Here is a 21,693-nt window from a genome sequence, read left to right as displayed (position 1 = left end):
TAGTACCACTTTTAGCCACTGTGTGTCGCTCTGCCACTGTACATCGCTCTGTCAGTAGCCTGCCTGCCGCCCCTTCTGAAAAAGCAGGAGGCTACCTTTAAACATAATTGTTGCCGAAAGGAATCGCAGCCTACGAATTCAATAACAAAATAAATAATGCATAATTAAACATTACCTCGATTTAGGTTACTTGGGTATGGCTTAAGGCTTGGCTGCACAGTGGTAACGAAAATCGAAATCTGCTTTTGATAGCCTACAGGTGCCGCTCCACAAAACGAAAAAATATCTAAATTTGCTTTCTACGTTATTGTCAGTGTTGGGCGCGGTGTAGCCTACACAACTTTGTTCAAAATTGATGCATTCAAGTTAACTTTGCAAAGTTAGTGTTAAAGTCTACTTATCACAACGTTGTCAATCGCAAACGCTAATTTATTCTAGAGAAATAACTGTTCAGAATTAATCTGTAGCCTTGGGTAGGCTTCTGCAGAAAACAATGTTGTTGGTGATTTAATACTATCTGGCGACGTTTTTAACAGGCTACGCAATAGAGGCTTAGACAACTATGACCCACGTTTTAGTTTCGTAAATTAATTTGCCCTACTTCTTGACTGCAATGTAGTCAATTGACTGCTTGACATGTAATTTTTATTTTTCTGTACAATAAACAAATACATCTGCTTTATGCCGCAGAATTACATTCATATTTGGCTGACTTCTGCAGACACACAAAAAAACACTGCCACTTCCTCCCCATATTCCACTGATCACACATCAGACATCAGGGGTGCATTTCCCAAAAGCGAACTACGCTTAACCCAGATTCAAACTCTTGGACAGGGGACTGATGACTGCTGCGTAACTGCGGCTGTCATCAGCTGGCCTTAACGCACTGCGCCACAGAATTGACGGCGTGGGTGAATAGGGGATTAATAACAATAGAGTACACAACTGTTTCACCAGCACATTTAAATGACTTGACTAAAACCGTGCATAACTGGAGGTACACCTGTTATCTGAGCAGTCTGTATGTCCTCATTTTGCGAATGCGAGGACGATACGAGTCTGTTGCATTTTGTTAGATGTCCGAGTCACGCATAATGTTTGAAAACCACTGGCTCCACCAATTTAACACACGACAGTAGGATACTTCATCATGTTCCCATGCCTACATTTTGGTGAGTAGCATAGAGATAGTTAAAATCCTATCCAATGATATCGGCAAATGTTTGTTTTCCAAAGTAAGAATTTCACTTCACCATGCACCTTCGACAATGAATAGCTCATTACACTTATGTTACTGTTGAACGTAGGCCTAACTGGTATCATTACAAACATTATTCTGTGTCCTAAAAACTGGCATTTTATGGCATTGTGTCATGTAAGGTCGTTGCAAAATCTAGAGAAATGTGTGAGGTGGTCAGCGGGGGACAATTGAGACACACATCGGATTGTGCTATTACTTGAACATTCCACACTATCCACAGCTGTGGTATCGGGGGCAGGAGGATTACTGTTAGCGCAGGCTTTATATAAAATTCTTCAACAGAAGGCCTGCCTCGAATGCAGGCTTGCCCAAAATAAAGGCCTGTGGTTTGCGCAGCCTACAGTAAGTAGGTTAAATAACAGACCCGCCACAATGTGCGGTATGATGATTTTTTACGAGCAAGATGTTTTTGGTGCCCTACGTGCACTGCATGTTCTTAAATAACAATGATCATCAGTAGCCTAATATTCGACCATTATTTTGTGTAAATGGGCTATGCATTGGGTTAGACACCAGGGGCCATATTCTCAAAGCCTTTTATCTTACCACTAGGAGTAGGCTACTCCTAAATAGCAATAAAATATTTTAGCTAGGAGTTTCTCTTATTATGTTATTCACAAAGCCTTTCAGACCTACTCTTAGTAAGGAAAAATTACAAGTCCTGAACAGATTCTGGAGCTGAGCGCTCTAGAATCTTTGACTAAGAGTGAGTGAGTCTTCGATGCTATGGATGACGTTATTACTCATGCACGAGCTTGACTGAAGTGACCACCTTGATTGGCTGATGATTGTGTAACGCGGGAATGATTCCAAACACCTCCCTTACGACGAGTGGTAGGTGACAGGTGACAGGTGACAGAATGCGTGCGCTACACAAGGACGGAAGATGATGAATAATTGAATAAAAAGGCCTAGCCTAAGTGAATCAAGAGTAAGGCAAAACAAATAGCTTAGTAGCCTAATGAAACATACGGATTGATGTAGTATCTTTGTAACATTATTAAATTAATCTGTTACTATGCCTATGCCTACGTTTGCAAAAGAGATCATTTTAATTTGATTCACAATAATGTTACATTGAATTTACATGTTGACAATGAGTAGCCTAGTTTTGGTTGTTGTTGGTGGCGTTATTGCATGTTAGTTATGCCTACAATGCAAAATTGCTTCCTCAGGATTGGAAGCTCCTGTAGCCGCATAGGATTTCAAAACATGGCGAAATGCCACAAAACCGGTTTGTGAATAGGTCTGTGAGTTAGGAGTCCTCTCGACTTCTTTTAAACTGTCACAGAGTTGTGATTTGTTGGGGACAGGGCCGGATTAACTGGGCACAAATGTCTGATGCCCCCCCCCGGCCAATATAACCATACAAACGCGCGGCCGGCCTGCACTCATTGTTTCAAAATTAGTAATTTCGGCTTTGTCGGAACTGAAGAGCTGTGGACGGCACGGCAGGGCATGCCCAATCAAAATAAATGAACGCAACGCAACACAACACAGACCCCGCTTCTCTCGCGTCAGTCACTGAAATGAACGCAACACAGAACCCGCTTCTCTCGCGGCAGTCACTGACAGTAGCCTAGAATAAATGCATGGGGAAAAACACTTCCCCATGACAAAGACATCGTAAAACACTAAAATATTTTGTCACTAGCAACATACAGCGGGGAAAATAAGTATTGAACACGTCAATATTTTTTTCAGTAAGTATACTTCCAGTGAGGCTATTCACATGAAATTTTCACCAGACATTAGTATTAATTTAGGTAATCCACACATATATAAAAATCCAAACATTAATGTCTAAAAGTAGAGTTATGACTAAAAAAGTGGAATGGCACAGGGAAAAAGTATTGAACACGCTAAGAAAAACATAAAGTACATAAAGGCAAGGAATGGCCAAGAACAAACTGGAATCTATAAGTAGTTAGAGAAATAATCTCTCCTATCTGTGTAAATTGATATAATCTGGGTTAGTACATACTGGTGGGCTATAAAAAGGTTTTTGTTACCAAGGTGTCACACAAGAAACATTTCATGATGGGTAAAAGCAAAGAGCTCTCCCAAGACCTTTGCAACCTTATTGTTGCAAAACATATCAATGGAACTGGTTACAGATGCACATCAAAACTTCAGAAGCATCCAGCAAGCAGTATTGGAGCCATTATCTGCAAGTGGAAGGAACATTACTGCATCATCAACTGGCCATGCACAGGATCTCTTTGCAGATTTCTGACCAGGAAGTCAGAAGGATAGTCAGAAGAGTAGCCCAAGAGCCAAGGACCACTCAGAGAAAGCTCCATAAAGACTTGGTACAATTGTTACAGAGAAAATCATAGGTAATGTACTCCACCGCCATGGCCTCTATGCCCCTTCATGCCGCATGACTCTATTGCTGAAGAAAAACATGTCAAAGCTCGTTGAAAGTTTGCTACACAACATTTGGACAATCCTATGAAATACTGAGAGAATGTATGCTGGTCAGGCGAGAGCAAAATTGAACTTTTTCGGATGTCATACTACACACCATATTTGGAGAAGAAATGGCACTGTGCATCACCCTAAAAATACCCTACCACCAGTGAGGTTTGGTGGTGGTGGCATTATGGTGTGGGCTGTTTATCATCTTATGGTACTGGCAGACTTCATACAGTTGAAGGAATGATGAATGGAGTCATTTTGTTCTGGGAGAATCTTGCCATCCACCAGGACAATGAGGATGAGACATGGCTAGACCTTCCAGCAGGACAATGATCCAAACCATTCAGCAAAGAAAACTCTCAATTGGTTTCAGAGAAAGGAAATCAAGGCCCTGACTTCAATCCAATTGAACAGTTTTGGAAGTTGACTAAAGATCAGGATTCACAAGAAAAACCCCTGGAATATATTTAATATTAAAGGACTATCAGTTTAAAAGAATGGGCCAAAATCACACCAGAATACTGTAACTGATTAGTTTCATCATACAGGAAATGCCTTGAAGCTGTCATTACAAATAAAGGATTTTCCCCAAAGTATTTAAGAAATTTCAGCAGCCGTGTTCAATACTGTTTTCCTGTGTCATTCCACTTTATTACACATAACTCTACCTATGGACTTTAATGTTTGGATTTTTTTATATGGGTGGATTATCTGAATTAATACTAATGTCTGGTGAAAAATTCATGCAAATAGCCTCATTGGAAGTATTCTTACTGAAAAAAATGTTGAAGTGTTCGATACTTATTTTCCCCGCTGTACATCTGTCCTTTGTCGAAAGCAGTTGCATGTATAGCTCTGAACAAAACCGTTAAAGAGTTATTTAAGGGGGACGAATGAAACATCCTACAGCTTAAATTATGTAAACTTCCCACGACTTCAACATATCATGAATGGTACTTCAAGTATGTGTTATTTTATATAGATTGCTGCTGGGCTAATATGTCTTGGTTCATGTCTTAACAACTCATTGCCGTCCTCGCGGTTGCATCCATCCGCCTTTCTATGAAATGAAAAAGACGTAGGCTACCTGCAAGCTGGCCTATGATTTCATTGCTGAGTTTGCGGCAAAAAGCAAGAAGATGTTTTTTTTCTGAGTCAGGATATGGCAAGTCAATGTCATTTATTGTTTAGAATGTTTAATTTGTCCTGCGTTTCTTCTACGGCTGCAAACGGGATTCACTCGCCAAACTATTTTTTTCACTAACCAAATATTTCTTTACTAGGGCAGGGCAGGCATATTTCTGGCTATTAAATTATTTCTAAACCAGTCTGTTAAAGTCTGTAGTGAAGTCTATGTAGGGTTTTCCAGGCTCCATTTCTTTTTACGAGAGACCCTGCTCATCTGCCGGTTGTTTGGTTTGTTGCAGCGTCGTTGCAGCGTCACTGGAAAAATACAAATTAAAGTTGCGTGATACCGTGTGATCCCGCACGTGGACTGCGAGGGAAGCTGGCCAAGTCGAAGCACTGCCCACTGTACATACATTTTGTGATATGCAGTGCAATGCAGATAACAGTTGACATGCACCTAAACTGAATTAATCTAATGAATCTGATATCAATATCGAAAATAAATTTTAAAAATCCTATTGTCAGTTGGTGGCGCTATACCACACACATTAATTAGGCACACTTTCTGTTTGGTCAGCTGGTGGTGCTAGACTAGGTTTGCAGTTTGAGCATGTGGATCATCAGATTTATATTAACTAATATTTTGTTATATCTTTACACTTACACCTCCCCCTCCCCTATTTTGAGTATCAGAGTTTACTAAAAGAAAGGTTTTGAACAACTCACTTGGTTTTTCTGCTTGCCGCCATCTTGCCAGTCAAGGAGTGAGTTGTCCAAAACCTTTTTAGTAAACTATGTGTACACAAACAATGTTCTCAATGCTCGAGTTAATGTGTAGAGACACTGATGATACTTCGATCAACGTTTCATGTTGTGTCAAGCCTTCTTAGTGTTTTAAAAATAGTGATTTTGACGCGATCATGTATCAAAATAGTAGTGCCCCTAAGATTCCCATTCAAAAGGCATTCATTATTCATTATTTCGCTATTTCAACATTACAACATATCAAAAATCCCCTCACAATTTAACATCAGCAACATCTTGGCATCATGTTTGCCAAATTTCACATGAATCTGACAAAGTGTAGGATAGGAGGAGTATGTTAAAATTGATCATGTGACATCAGTGTAATTGCCATTCCAGTTGGTGGCGCTATGCCAAATATGCATTATGGGCATGTGGAAAAGGAGCGCTCTCCTTTTCACCTGTCTACTGTTTTGGGAACAAGCTGTTAATTTTAACTGTGATTGGGTTAATGGTATAGACCCCCCCCACCCCCCCATGCCCTATAATGGTTTAGCCCAAGATTTAATTGGGTAATTGCCTAGCCTATTTAAAGGCAGGCTTATTTCACACAGGAGAGAGACTAGACAATAGACTGGAAACACAGGAGAACCAGGGATCATACAGTTTGTTTGTTTGTTTAATATTAAGTTAACCTTGCTTGTTGTGAGGCAAGGTTTGAGTGTGAGGTCCAAAGTTACAAGGTCGCCTTGTTTGGACAGGGAGCCTCAAAGAGTAGGTTCCGGGTGCCTAGTTTAATGGCATGGTACATGTTTGTTGACTGAAGAACCCTGTATTTCATGTTTTGGACCCCAATTGTGGTCCTGGATCTGCCCGTTTGCTTATGGACAAAATAAATTATATTTTTGTATGGAACTGCTGTCTCCTGCCTTCCCTCAACACCACCTAATCCAGTGGCGCACCTCCCTAAACGTGGGGTGGTCGCCTCGGTCCCTCACAGGCATATGAATATCATCAGTACCATGGTATTCAATAACCTGTGACATTTAAAACATTTCAAGCAATGCATGGTGAATTTATGACACATTTATTGTTTATGTGGCAGGGTATTAAAATTCATAGTTTCGCCATTTTGTCAAATTACATCATATCAAAAAAAGCTTCACAATTTAAAATCAACAACATCTTGGCATCATATGTACCAACTTTGACATGAATCAGATCAATCGTCTAGGAAAAGTCCGTAAAAATTGATAATGTCCACAACGCACTATGAACCCTATTATCATGGTCAAAAACACACGGCCACTAGCCAAAAGCTTATTAATTATAATATATATATTAATTTAGTAGGATGTCCAGTCCACGTTGGGAGTGTTTTCGTTATCAAACATCGGGCGGATGGTGCAACAAAGCGTTCCTAGATTTCTTAAATCAGTCACCAATGAGAATGTCATTCCCTTTAAACTGCAGCCTGCCACGCACTTTAATCCGGCCCGCCAAGCATTAGTTTATCATACATCCGGCCAGCCACACACTTTAATCCAGCCTGCCGAGCATTTAATTAGGTTATCATAGGCCGCTCGCTATTTTGTTCCAGCGATAGACAACGTTGTGGTTAACTTTAGGCTACTGCAAACTGCTTTAAACTCTTATTAGAGAACGTTTACAATGTCAACAGCTTGTTACATCGATGTAACATACTATGTATACATAGTATCTCCATTGCAGCAGATCTAACTACGTTACTCCATTTAATTGAGAATGCATTTGACAGTATGAAACAGTTATTCCACTAAACCATGCTTTACTAAAACCTAGCAGAGTATAGCCTACACGCATTTGCATGTGTCTATTAGTTGAACTCATTGGCAAAGTGAAACAAACTTTAACGTGGTGAAAGCAACACTTACCACAATAATGTTCGAATGACTGAATAAAAAACAAAACATTTATCCATAACTGGTATGATATAGAACATTATCGGAATATAGAATCAACATGAACAATTTCACCAATACTACAGATAGGAATGTAGCTCAGTAAGTAGCCACTCTTTGACGCAGGAGACCGGGGTTCGATGCCTGCTTGCTGCAGCAATTTTGAAGGTGCATTTCTCACAGCTTAACTGAGTTAGATAGATAGATACAGTAGATATATAGAGATAGAAGGTTGGGCTTGTGGAACTATAGGCTACATGGTCCTCGCTTTAGATTGGGGGGCTGCAAAATGTACTACAAATAGGTAAGAAAGGTCTTATAAGCGTATTAGTTATCCATTTCTTTGTCTTATACACCATTAACAAGCATTAACACGCTGCTTATTAACACTTACATGTTAACAGTTAGTTAATGTTATTAAAGGATAACAACAGTTAACTAACTATTAGTAATGAATTGTTAAAACAAAGGACTCAGCCATAGCTGAGGTCTCACCTTGGTAAGAGCCCCAGGGTGATATGTCCAGCGAATATTATTGGTATACTGCACACGGACATCACCCCTTTCTGTGATCCTGTGGATGGTTCCGATTCTGCTAATGTACTGTAAATCCAAACACAGGTATATCTCTTACAGACATATTTAACAACAATAAATAAATAATAAATAAATAAGTTCATAACATAAAATAAATAATGGATTTTGTTTATGTTTATATTAAATTATATTGTTACTAAATAATCGTGATTAAACGCTGAATTTATCTATCTATCTATCTATCTATCTATCTATCTATCTATCTATCTAATTTCTAAAGTTAATCGCAATTAATCTTATTTTATCCCATGATAAATTATATTATTTCTGAACTGAAGAATGAATTCTGAAGTCCATATTAACAATATAAAGCAATTATTACTAGTGTATCTTGATTGGGATTCAATGAAAACCAAGCACGTTACTTTATTAACTCAACTTTAAGACATAGGTCTATTTGATTATTTCAAATCAAATTTCAAAAGATGTGCAGCAGACCTGAGGCAACACAATTTATTATTCAGAAATATAGCTGATACAAACTGAAATAAATGCTACAGCAGAAGTGCATGCCATTATCTTTGTGTTCAGTTGAAAATAAGGAACTTGTCATATTGAGAAATATGCACAAGTGTGCAAAATGTAGCTTAGGCCTAGGCCTAAAGCACATTTCAATGAAGTGCATATAACAAACAGAAATAGCCTAGTCCATATTCCCATGTTCAGTTTACGTATAACAGTGTGAGTGTAAACAAAATTTATCTTATAGGCTAGATTAAAGCTTAAACTTGAAGTGCTTCAGTGATATTTTAATTCCATGTTGACTAAGCCGACACCAGCACCGGCATGAGTGCACTGCTATTTTATAGACTACAGTCTATAGTGCACTGTCACTTGCCACACACATCAGTGCCAAAGTTTTTAACACTGGATAAACAATGGATTTTATGGATCGGCGCCAACCAAATAGAACCGAATCATGATTTACACGGCGGCAAAATAAGATACTGGTGTGCGGAGTTGTATTGAGAAGAATGGAATCTAATGTAATTGAATGTCGAAAGCAGAGTGCACCGCGATTTAAACGGATTTAAAGCACCATTCAGCCGACTGGGAGTTCAGAACTGCATTGGTGTTTATTATGACTACAGGAGGAAGACTAGGCAGAAGCCTACTACAGTAGGAAGCAAAGTTCTTAGAATCTTTGCTAGGAAGTGTCTGTGGCAGTTTGAAGACAAGAAAGGGTCAAAAGGGTAGCAGTGAAAGAGGATTGTTGATAACAGAACAAGTGACTGTGTAAAATAAAACACCTTTGGCAGCACGCGATGCGTTAGCCTACTACTCTTTGGCCGGCTTACAAGCCCTAACAAGTGTGTGCGCATGCCTATTGTTTTGTTTCCTGTCTAGCTAGATCCGGTGTGGTGTTGTAGTTTTTCTAACGTTACTAGTTGTTGCAACAGCATGTGAAAAAACTACAAAGTTTGCTAGGCCAAAAAGAACGTTAATCTCGTGATAAAAAAATTGACGCCATTAAAATGGGTTTGCGTTAATGCCGTTAATAACGCATTTAACTGACAGCACTAATTGTTACATTGGGTGCACTGCAAAAAATTAATTCTAACCAAGTGTTATTGATCTTATATTAAGATTAAAACATCTGAGGTAAGTCTTGATATAAAATTAATAATACTTGGTTAGATAAGCAGTTTTTGCAGTGTGCTCCAATATGGATGACACATATTCAGCTAATTTAATACCAAGCAACATCATGCTACACACTAGCACCGGTGGGTCAGTGCACAAACAAGAAAGTTCTCAGTACTTAACCTCCTTAAAAGTGACACTGTTTCTTGATGAAATCCATGAAACTTTTAAAAATCATACAGTAGACTACAAACTCTTCTTCAAGTCAACTTCAGAAGTTCAGAAACTGAAGCATCTTACGACCCGTGATTCATTGGTTGCGACGCTCCACGACTCCACGACCAAAAGTTTAGCATGTCAGAATTTTTGGGGAATCTCTTAAGACTTCCGTGTTGACACTGACACTATGACAACACGCGTCGAGAAGGCTACGATAGGTAGGCTACACAATCTTGTCAATCGTAAAAGACCATCATGGAACACAAAAAAATTGTGTAATCTGCATAGGCCATTAGTGCATAGTAGTAGTCTTGATGCATTAACTATACAATATGCCGTTCATCAAATTGGCTTGGCAATAAGAGACCCAAACAGGCCGACCAGCGAAAATATCTAACGCACCAGATTATTTTGATAATCTGATTTAATATATATATTTGCATTTGATGCTGGCAACATGTTTCAAAAAAAAGTTGGACGGGGGCATGTTTACCACTGTGCTGCTTCACCTCTTCATTTAACAATATTCTATAAATGTTTAGGAACTGAGGAGACCAGTTGCTTGAGATATGAGAATGAAATATTGTCCCATTCCTGCCCGATATAGGATTTCAGTTGCTCAACAACTCTTCCTTTATGGAGAAATACTGTATTGCATTGTTTTCCTGAAATATTCGAGGTCTTCCCCTAAAATACATTGCCTGGATGGCAGTATACACAGGTTTCTCGTTTACCAACAAAACTAGATGCGCGCGCAGCCGTGGGGCAGAAGACGCTTGGTGGCCGTCCACAACGTTATAAATTTAACCTAAATAGTCGACTGCTGTAAGCTACAATCAGAATTTTTTGTATACCCCTGTTGTCTCAATGATAATAACATCTCATTTCAGGCTATATTTCAGAATTTGCCGTTCATTTGCATTATATAACATCGTATTTTGTCATTTTTGGCGAAGACATGGATTCCGTTAGGGATACATCATTCAGAATTGATTGTGCCTTGCCAGATGTACCCAGGATGCCCAGGCTGTAGGCATTAATGCACCTCCACACTGTCATAGATGCTGGGTTTTGGCTGAGCACTATAGGCCCTCTCTACTTTAGCCCAGAGGAGTCCATGATTTCCAAAAATAATGACAAATGTTTGCTGATCTCACCACAGAACCTTTTTCCACTTTACCTCAGTTAATTTTAAACCGGCTCAGGCCCAGATAAGACGGTGGTATTTTTGTATCACCTCTAAATACATTTTCCTTTTGCGTCGTGAAGTCTGACTAGCATTTGTGAACTGAGTATCAAACTGTGCTCATACATAAGAGATGGTTATCAGAGGTTTACCAGAGCCCATACAATGATTTTCCTTACAGAAACAGGTCTGGTTTTAATGCAGTGCTAGCCTGGAAATATCCAGACTCTTTCACAAAGTGAATAGAGTCTGGCAACTATCGATTGGGAAATGTTTGTAACATTTGCATCGCGACATTTGCTGTACACTTGTTATCATCCAAAACTAGACCCTAACATGGTTTGGATTCCCCCTTTAAATGAATAAACTCCTAGTGACTCCTAGTCGTAAATCCAGAGAACCCTATGACTACTATCAGTCTGTATTGTCCCCTTATTCTACTTCAGTCTCATATAGGTCTCATATACTGTAGGTTGGTCACAATCTGAGCTCAACTGGCTCCCTGTTGAGTCTTGTCCTGTTATGTCAAGGCTGACCATGATCCATAAAATATTGTTTGGTAGTGTCCCAATTTTTTGGAGGGTCTTATTACTAAGGAAAAGGACACACACAATATTTGCACTTGTGGCAGCATATCAGATTTGTGTCCTTATAAATTTAAGACATTGTTAGGGAAATTAACCTTTACCTATATAGGTGCAGTTCAGTGGAACAAGTTAGACCAGCAAATTAAAGTCATTTCCAACCTGAACTCGTTTAAAAAGAGAATCAAGGTCTGGTAACTAGCGAGGGTAGCTGAATAATAAAACATTTTTCATTTTTATTTATTTAAGAAAAATGTGTTTATGATATGTTATTGATTATCACACACTCTGTGAGTGTCTTGTCTTGTCCTGGTGTTATGTGTTGACGACCACACTGGAAATAAGTCCTGGACTTATTGTGTTTTTTTTTCATCTTCGATTGTATCTGATGTCTTTGCATGTGTAAGGCATTCTTGATACAATTAAATAGATCAAATCAAATCAAAACTCTACACTCAAATTTACAACAATTTCCTGTGTATTAGCCGCATTCTGTATAAACCAAAGGACAGTGTTTTATGCAAGTTAAAAAAAACAAAACCATAGTAATACCATATTAACTGCCCCCATGTATTTACCTTGTAGCTGAAGACATTTTGCGAAATCAATGTATAAACAGCAGCTAATAGTTGGGAAATTACGGAAAGGGAAAGCATTTTTTTTTAATCATACATAAGTGAATGTCCATTCAGTGTGTCTTGGCAGAGACATATGTCAAAATCTCCCCATATCTCCACAAATATACCTCAGGGAGTGGTACTTGGACCTCTCCTATTTTCTATTTAGATGACTGTCCTTGTGTGGGAACGCAAAAGGAGCTCACAAGGACTCAAAAAAGTCACCACCAAGACTCTTTGAGGGCTCTGTTTAAAGGTGACTTTTTCAGTCTCACCAAACTTGCCAACTTGCTAGAAATATTTATTCTTAAACTAGAAGTTAGGTGTAAGTACCTCTGCCATTTTGGGGTTCCACCCTCCATGTCCTTCCTGCATTTGTTTAAGGATGTCCACTTCCAGGAGACATTTGACTTTGTCTCCTTGCTGGAAGACATGCCCATCTGTACTCTCCTGCCTTTGTAATTCTGCATGTTCACCTGGAGACGCACAAAGTCCAAGCACAGGAGCAAAAACAAACTGTGGGCTGACGAGAACTCAGGTAATAAGTAATTAAAATTCACCATATGAACAAATATTTTTCCATATTACCTAGATTTGGAAGGTGCTCTTTGTAGTAGAATCCACCCTGAACATCAGAGACGTACTTTAGGTCCACTTTGCCCTTGTGGCCCATCCGGTACACATTGGTGGTACCATTGGACCAAGTGACACTGGCTACGCTACGACCAGACTCTGTGTCCCACCCACGGATGTCCACCACCTTGCCAATCTTCCCCTCTCCTCCTGATGGTTTGCGTACCCACAAACACACATGTGCAAACACACATAATATCCATACATATGCACAAACACACACTTGAAAAGAAAACTTGCAGAAGCAGAAACTATATCAGAAAACAGTGTGTCTTGGTGAGAAGTGGGGTTGAAATTAGACAGGTGAAAAGTGGATGACACTGAAGAGTATCCACTCAGCTGCAACAAATATAAAGTCAAATAATTATGTCAAGTAAAAAATGCAAATTAGTATCTAAAAGTTGCACAAACCCAAAATGCCACAGGATCAGTAGGAACAGTTTAAAATCACACCACCTGACAGGCACCACATTTTCTGTTTTAGAAGGTGGTTGTGACATCCATTACAAAAATGCACACAACAATGGTTACCAACCTTTCAAAATGCAATTTGCTGTATTGAACTTCATAAACCATGGCCTCTTGGCCAAACTCTCATCATGGGCCCTAATTTGAATGCTGAACAGAGCAAACTTTTAGGGGAATTTGCTTATTTGCCATCTAGTTAGATAAGAGGATATGTACCCTTCTCTTCTCTATGCGATATGCATTACCCAGTCTGACACCCTTAGAATAATTCACTAGGAGTGGGTTATTCATGTTAGCCTATAGTTAGCCTATGCACCAACTAAGCACAAATATCACTGGGTCAATAGATATTGTTGCGGTAATTTGAAACATCTGTCATTTTCTTTCATTTCCAAAACTTGCTTAAACCTTGCAAGCTAACTGCATGCACAGTGTAGCCTACATTCACTGAATGTCTCTGGAGTTTTTGAGCATTTCTCTGCAGCCTATCAGCCTTCTGAAAGCAAATAGGAGTTTGAGAAGAGTGTGATGCTGTGACTCAGCATCACATCATTCCTTACAGAATTATTTTTAACAGTGTAATAACCATTGTATATCTTTTTGTACTCTCCCTTTGAGAGTTCGAAAAGGTTGTAACTGTAAATATTGTGATTTTCTGTGCCTGTTTTATAAACCAATTTCCTGACTTACCAAGGTCAATACACTACACTACTATTTACATTATTTTACCATGTTGAAGAATAAATAGGTAAATAGGGTGCTTGACCTCTGTGACTATTCATATACCTTAATGAAGCTCAAATGTTCATAATAATTGATCACTTTATGATAAAAGCATCACATTTGGTAGAGAAACTCATATAGCACCTCAGATTTGCACTGCAAAAAATGAATTCTAACCAAGTGTTAATGATCTTATATTAAGATTAAAAAATCTTTTTGGTATTGTTTTTAGTATGAAAAGACTTACCTAGCGCCCTCTCAAAAGATCATTTTGACTTAATTTAAGAAGACTTTAACTTATTTTAAGGAGTCTTATCAAGACAAATTTGCTCAACGCACTGGCAGACAAATTTGCTTGTTTTTAGGACAAATTTGCTTAACGCACTGGCAGACAAATTTGCTTGTTTTCAAGATGAGATGTCTTAAAATAAGTCGTTTTTTTTTTTAATTAAGTCAAATGATTTCACAAGAAAGTGCTAGGTAAGTCTCTTTATACTGAAAACAATACCAACTAGTTTTTTTATCTTTTTTTTTATCTTGATATAAGATTAATAACACTAGATTTTGTTAGATAAGCAGTTTTTGCAGTGTAGAGAGAATAACAACGCACAGACGCAGCAATTACAGAAATTGTAGGCTACTTGCTACTTTCTTTGACTATCTATGGTTGCTGCACACAATAAACTGATTTAAGCTAATTCACTAACTCAAGACTTCAAGGCCATCATGGATATAAAACGTTTTTGAAAACAACGAAAGGATGGAGGGATCAAAGGATGGAGGCAGCAAAGCTTGGAGTTATTTCAGATGGGCAAGGTAGGCAAAATTGTGGTGCTTGTCAAAACATTAGCGTTACAGCTGGAATAATGATTATAGGCTGATGTTAAAGCTAACACGATGTTTAAAGCCATACACAACCGTAAATTGGGACAAAACTAAAGGTAACTTTAGCCTTTATAGGGCTGTATAAAGTTGTCCAAATGAATAGATCTTTATTAGGCGTTGTTGTAAAGATATTGCATGTGGATGTGGTATATGGCTACTTTTTAGGTGACCAACGCACAAACGAAACCGGGAAACGGACAAATATTATCAATGCTTTGAATGTTTCAGTGCGTTCACAGGGGTGTCTGTAGATGGGTGTGCATAGCATTCATTCAGTCCTGCAGGTGCCCCTGTGGCCATGCATGCACCCTTAAAATAACATCTGAATAATGCGCCACTGACTTTAGAATAGGTTTTTAGTGGTCTGTGGTGGAATTGTTTTCTGAATCTGCAAAATAGCACCAGGGAACGTTTGCGCCGGAACACGCCTCCTCTTTTCGCTGAACTGCCCCCAGGAGAGAATCCGACCTCACAGGGCGCTTGTTCAACATGTCCTGGCTAGGACAGCCATCCACATCTCACTACCTCATCACAGAAGTGCCCCAGGGCTCGGTGCTAGGGCTTGCTCCTTGCTATTTACACCACCTAACTATGCTATGTATATGACCCCTCAGTCTCTGCAACAATCTCTGAATATCTCTCAGACATAGGGTGTGTTCGAAACGGGTAAAGTTGCTGCCTTTTAAGATATCTAACTGGGGAGCAAGGCAGCAAGTGCGGTTCGAAACCGAAAAAACAAATTCTGCTGCCTTTTAAGATATCTTAGAATTCCCAAATAACGGTCATTTTTGAAGGCAGCATCAATGCAAACTTCATGCTCCCTCCTACCCATAATCCCTTGCGGCAACATCTGAAACAGCTGTGAAAGGTAAACAATCATGGCGGATGACATTGGTAATGGCTGCTGAATCTGTTTAAAATGTCATTTGTGTGACCTTATTTTGCTTAGATTTGTAGATTACAGATTAGAAATAAACAATTTACTATCTGATTATGCCATTGTTGTAACCATTAATAGCGTCTGGTCTGATATATCTGCCGGCCGTAAAACTAATTTATACCGTTAGCCTGAACCAGACTTTTACATCTCTGCTTAGGAGTCATGCTCAATGGCCAACTAACCTCTGATTATGTTGCATCAAGTGTATGAATGATTTATCATACATGTAGCAATGATGGAAGGTTTACTATTTTGACATAAAATAGCCTATTTATTAAGTAAACTAACACCAGTGGAGTTTTTAATACTTTTAAAAATTCAACAGCTCAAAAAACAGACATTGTACAGACATGTGTGAGATGGAGGAAGAAGAGCCACCAAAAGATGTCAGGAAAAGAAGATAGGCCTTCTTAAGTAAGAGATAGTGAGGACATAACAGCTCCTGTTGAGTGCTATTCAGGTGATTTAAAGATAATGTGTAGGCTATCCATGATGTTATTATTTGAAGTCTATACCTCTTATACATGTATCTCTCTATCTCTCTCTGTCCCTGCAGACACACGTCACTGTCAGACACACAGGCACATCTAAAAGTATGCATACATGTTATCATGTAAATGGAAGACATGGCATCTAATGACCCACTTTTGCTTATAAAAATGATCTAATGTCTAATGACCCACTAGATCAATACAAAATATAAAAGTGGTATCCCCTCCTCCTCCCCCAGGGGAAAAATTTCACCCCAAGCTGAGCTGAAATTTGAGAGCCATGCATTTATATTGTATTGTGATAATACATTCAGAAAATGAGATAAGTAGCCTAAAAGTTTTGAACGCTTAAAGACTGTCTTTGCCTCTTTCGTCCTGGGCTGAATATGCTCCTCTGATCAAAACACTGGCCCCTGCAGTAAAATTGGTCCAGAACCGCCACTGCTGTTTTCTATAGAATTGAATTTAAGGTTGTGTTAATTACCTACAAAGCTCTAAATGGCATAGCACCTTCATATATCCCTGAGCTTTAAATATCTTATCAACTTCAAATGAACCTTAAATAATTCTACTTCTAAATAAACAATTCTACTTTTGAAAAAAATAAACAAACTGCAGCTCTCTATGAACCCCGTTCCCATAAATCATTACATATATCAAATAAACATTCATAAATGCATATAAAACATATAAAAGCATTACAATGGCTGACTTAGTCTATTATAAGACTATTTAAATAGGCATGACTGCACTCATAGAGTGTTATAAGCACTGCAAAAAATGAATTCTAACCAAGTGTTATTGATCTTATATTAAGATTAAAAAATCTTTTTGGTATTGTTTTTAGTATGAAAAGACTTACCTAGTGCCCTCTCAAAAGATCATTTTGACTTAATTTAAGAAGATTTTAACTTATTTTAAGGAGTCTTATCAAGACAAATTTGCTCAACGCACTGGCAGACAAATTTGCTTGTTTTTAGGACAAATTTGCTTAACGCACTGGCAGACAAATTTGCTTGTTTTCAAGATGAGATGTCTTAAAATAAGTCTTTTAATTAAGTCAAATGATTTCACAAGAAAGCGCTAGGTAAGTCTCTTTATACTGAAAACAATACCAACTAGTTTTTTTTTTATTTATCTTGATATAAGATAATAACACTTGGTTAGATTTTGTTAGATAAGCAGTTTTTGCAGTGAGCCCTTACAGCTCTGTCACACCTATTATTTAGAAAGCTTACATAAAGTCACATATAGGTCCATAAAGATCATTTGGTGAATAAACATAATTTGACATGATGCATAGATATCAACAGTGCCATTATCAGAGGTAAATGCTTTATTAGGCTATGCTTCTGGTACCTCAAACTGTAAGGGCTTATACAATAACATTGCAATGCTTTATGACTGTACCGTGAGAAAACTTTATTTTAAAGTTGAAGTTGACTAATATTTAATAGACGCTTTTATCCAAAGTGACACAGACTCGCAACGGCGGGAATCAAACCCGGGTCGACCGATTGTCAGTCGGTGACGTTACCGCTGCTCCTCTCGTCTCTATCCATTCTGCCTAGACACAATTGAGCTCAATTCAACATTACTATAAGATATTCACCATTGCTCCTCCTCTCCAAAAATATAGCCTTCCTTTTGTCTCAGCCCACGTCCAACTTCCTACAATCTTAAAATAGTCTCTTGCTATTATTATTATTATTATTATTACTATTAGAGTTTATTTAATAGGGACAGATACAGTGTACATTATAAACTGAAAACAAGCTATATGATGCATACCATAGTGTTTATAGCTAATGCTTATTTACACACTTGTCCCTAGAATGGATTTTTGTATGCAGTAAAAAGAGATAGATATAGTAATAAAACAAATATACTTTTAAAAAGAAGGCAAAAAGAACACAAGAGAGAAATGAAAGATAAAATGCAAATAGTAAAAATAAGAAAAGAAACATGGAGCTAGACATGAGTGCAAGATTATTGCTGGATTAACTAGGATTTGGTGAGTCTTTTAAAAGTGGAAAAGTTTGAAATACATTTCAGATGATCTAGAATTCCAGACTTTTGCCCCTTTCACTGAGAGGGGCTGTCTGGGCAACATATGTTTTACAGTATGGTATTCTGCAATTGCCACTGACTGCTCTGGTTCTATTGCCTTTTTGCAAACTTATTATTTTGCTCCTTATTTCTCCTAAAGGGGGTTTAGGAGAAAAAGGTCAGACTTAAGGCTGATGCCCTTACCCGTAGGCTGGTAGAGAGATATTTTGGTATAGAGATTTTTAGCCTTTCGTCCATACAAAAAAATTGTGATATGATGTTTCCTTCTTTGTTCAAAATGTTTTCAGGCTTGCAATTGGACAACATCTGTTTAATTGACGTGTTCTTGGCAGCCTTTTACATCTGTTTTTGCCGTGTTCCACGTTGACAGAATTATTTAAAATATATGTAGGAGGGAAAATATCCATTTTTAAAAATACCCAGCTATGTGTGAACATAGCCTAAATAACCTCTAAATAAAAGCTGATTCATTTCTGGGAGACAAAGACAAGACTGTTGTAGGTAGCATTATTGTTCCCTAAGCAATCATCACTATACAGTGTAAATAGTTACAGATTGTGCCACTCTGTTTGGCGTGCTACACAGATACATCATTAGATAAAGTTAAAGTTATGGTTATATGGTTATGGTTATAGTATTTAGCAGACACTTTGGTCCAAAGCAACTTACATAATGTGAACATTACAGTTTTTTTTTTTCTTTTTAAAGTTGGTATGCAAAAAATAGTAATAATAGCAATAATGACAATAAACACAACCATAAATATACAAACCATAACTCTAAAATTCATTAATTCAATGTAAGCTGAACAGATGAGTCTTCAACGTTTTTTTATAATGTGAAGTAAATGTTACAAAAGTAAATGTGGCTTTGCATACTATCAGTTTTACAGTGCATTTACAATGCTTTACTCTATATGCAAATACACTTCTTCATTTTCGTCATTTTCATTTTTTTCAATTTGTATGAAAAACATCAAATATGTCCTGCAATCTTGATGAAATGTCTGCTTTCTCAAAAACAAAACTCACCATCTTGATTTCCCCAGTCCCAGTCAGGTCCACGAACAACCTTCACTCCTTGAAAGATGCCTTTAAGGATAATCCTTGACAGATTTTGTCTTGGTGCTAGACTCACTCTGTCAATGCACATGCAAGCAGAAAAAAGCTGAATTCACCATATGAAAATGTACACATGGGCAATCTGTTACCAAACATTTGAATGTGAACTATAACAAATAAAATAGAACACATTTATGGATACCACAAACTGTCTTCGAACATGCTTTATCATCCCAATTCCCATTTTGATTGAAGAGAAACTATTATGTCAAATAATATAACATCTACACTTGAATATCAATTATGTCATGTCATTTAAAATGTTTTCCAATTCATCAGGGAGGAGGTCATATTCTGTAAAAACTGAAAAGAGAATAAACAATGAAGATGAACTAAACGTAAAACTCTTTATATGCTGTAAACAATAAGAACATGCCAGAACTATTTTAAAACCTATAAATATTGTTTCAGTACAATGTTAACTAATATCAATTGTTATTCTAATGTAAGTTTCTCTGGATGAAAGTGTCTGCTCAATACTCAACAATGGGGTATCTGCCAGCTATAAATTAACATACCTTATAGTAAAGATTTGGTCTGATCTTGGTGGTGCAAAGGAACTGCCTATTCCCATATTTTCTTCACAGAAACATATAAAACTATACAAAAATCTGTGACTCCTTCCAATGCTTCTTGTCGTTCCTGGTTAACCAAGAAGGCACAGTTTCTCTTGCATTTAGCTTCCACAGTGAGGATAGAAAGCGCATAAACATAGCCAGACTTGCCTCTTCTTTCCTTCAACAGTTTGTTCCTTTTTCTCTCTTTCTTTTGAAAAATTGTGTAAAGGGCTGATGGGGCTCAAAGGAGAAATAAATACATTCCCAATTCCATGTCGGCAGCTGCTCATGTGCTTTTGATTTTCCAATTTCAAGTATGCTTAGTCCTATTTAAAATTTACAAAGAGCTCCAACCAAAACAATTAAAGTGAGTGTATGCATGCAGGCATTCTCGTCATTAAAAACATCACATATGTCCCACACAGCTCTTCACCACTTAAGCCTCTTCTACAGCAAAGCCACTCGGGGTAGGTGTTTAAATATAGACTAGATGCTAGGCTGTGATCTACAGAAAGCATTATCTGTGCTAATGGCAGACTAAACCCATCACTGCTGACAAATTCAAAGGAAATCCAACACAACAAACACATACAAAACGCATACCCCCAGAAGACACTTCTGTGATCATGTTGTGTACAAATGGCAGAAGTGCATGGAACAAATCGAACAGTTTAAACAGACATAGCACACCTAGCTTGAATTTCCCCTGGGGATCAATAAAGTATCTATCTATCTATCTATCTATCTATCTATCTATAACAAAGAAATGAATCTATAAATATAGAAACATACCAATCTGTGCACAAGGTTTCCTTCTTAATCTAGAAAATTCAACAAAAATCTATCAAAGGTGGCCATGCTAAGCTTGGCAAAAAATATCTAGATAGTCATTCCAACGCTGCACTCAAGTGTTCTTTAAAACCGAGCAACCTTTGTCAGCTGTACAATCAAGGTGCTTCCGAGGCTGAATAAGTTTAGAACAGCTGTTTAAAGTATAACATTCATTCTTCCAGGTTCCAAACTTCCCATTGTGCATGACTTCATTTGTGGAATGTGTTCAGTTTTTTGTGTAATAATTGATGGACTAGCTGACGGCATATGGATATCCATATGTTGTACTAAGTGCACAGACACGATTGAGCAACAACAGCTGTGTCTACGTAACCTTGTTAATCAGCTTGTGCACAGTGACTTGAATAATCCCCCATCTACAGACTTGGCAATTTGGCCGAGTGTACCTACATACCTATTTATTAACTTATATCTATCTAGATATATAGGCTGTGTGTGTGTGTGTGTGTGTGTGTGTGTTTGAGGTCAGAAGATTACCACATTAACTGATCACCAAACTCAGAGAGATCAATTCCTCCCTCTGTAACTGGATTCTGGACCTCCTAACCAACACAAACCAACCACACCTCCTCAACCATCACCCTGAACACTGGTGTACTACAGGGATGTGTGGTGAGCCCTCTCCTCTACTCCTTCTTCACCTACGACTGTACACCTGTACATAGCTCT

General features: G+C 38.0%; 1 protein-coding gene across 3 annotated transcripts in view; it reads right to left on the bottom strand.

Annotated features, from left to right (window-relative positions):
• mib2 (MIB E3 ubiquitin protein ligase 2) overlaps nt 1-21,693 on the bottom strand; it is a 257,636-nt gene that overhangs the window by 180,789 nt on the left and 55,154 nt on the right. For 2 of the 3 annotated variants that reach the window (XM_042098212.1, XM_042098210.1), the window contains exons 4-7: nt 19,526-19,632; nt 12,873-13,067; nt 12,618-12,760; nt 7,993-8,100 (exon numbers count right to left, since the gene is read on the bottom strand). In XM_042098212.1, coding sequence (XP_041954146.1) covers nt 7,993-8,100; nt 12,618-12,760; nt 12,873-13,067; nt 19,526-19,632 — 553 coding nt within the window. The remainder of the gene's footprint in view (nt 1-7,992; nt 8,101-12,617; nt 12,761-12,872; nt 13,068-19,525; nt 19,633-21,693) is intronic. The other variant, XM_042098211.1, reaches the window with a different exon arrangement.

Source organism: Alosa sapidissima, chromosome 7, assembly GCF_018492685.1.
Source record: "Alosa sapidissima isolate fAloSap1 chromosome 7, fAloSap1.pri, whole genome shotgun sequence".
Classification (NCBI taxonomy): Eukaryota; Metazoa; Chordata; class Actinopteri; order Clupeiformes; family Clupeidae; genus Alosa; species Alosa sapidissima.
This window is presented reverse-complemented; position numbering and strand designations above follow the sequence as displayed.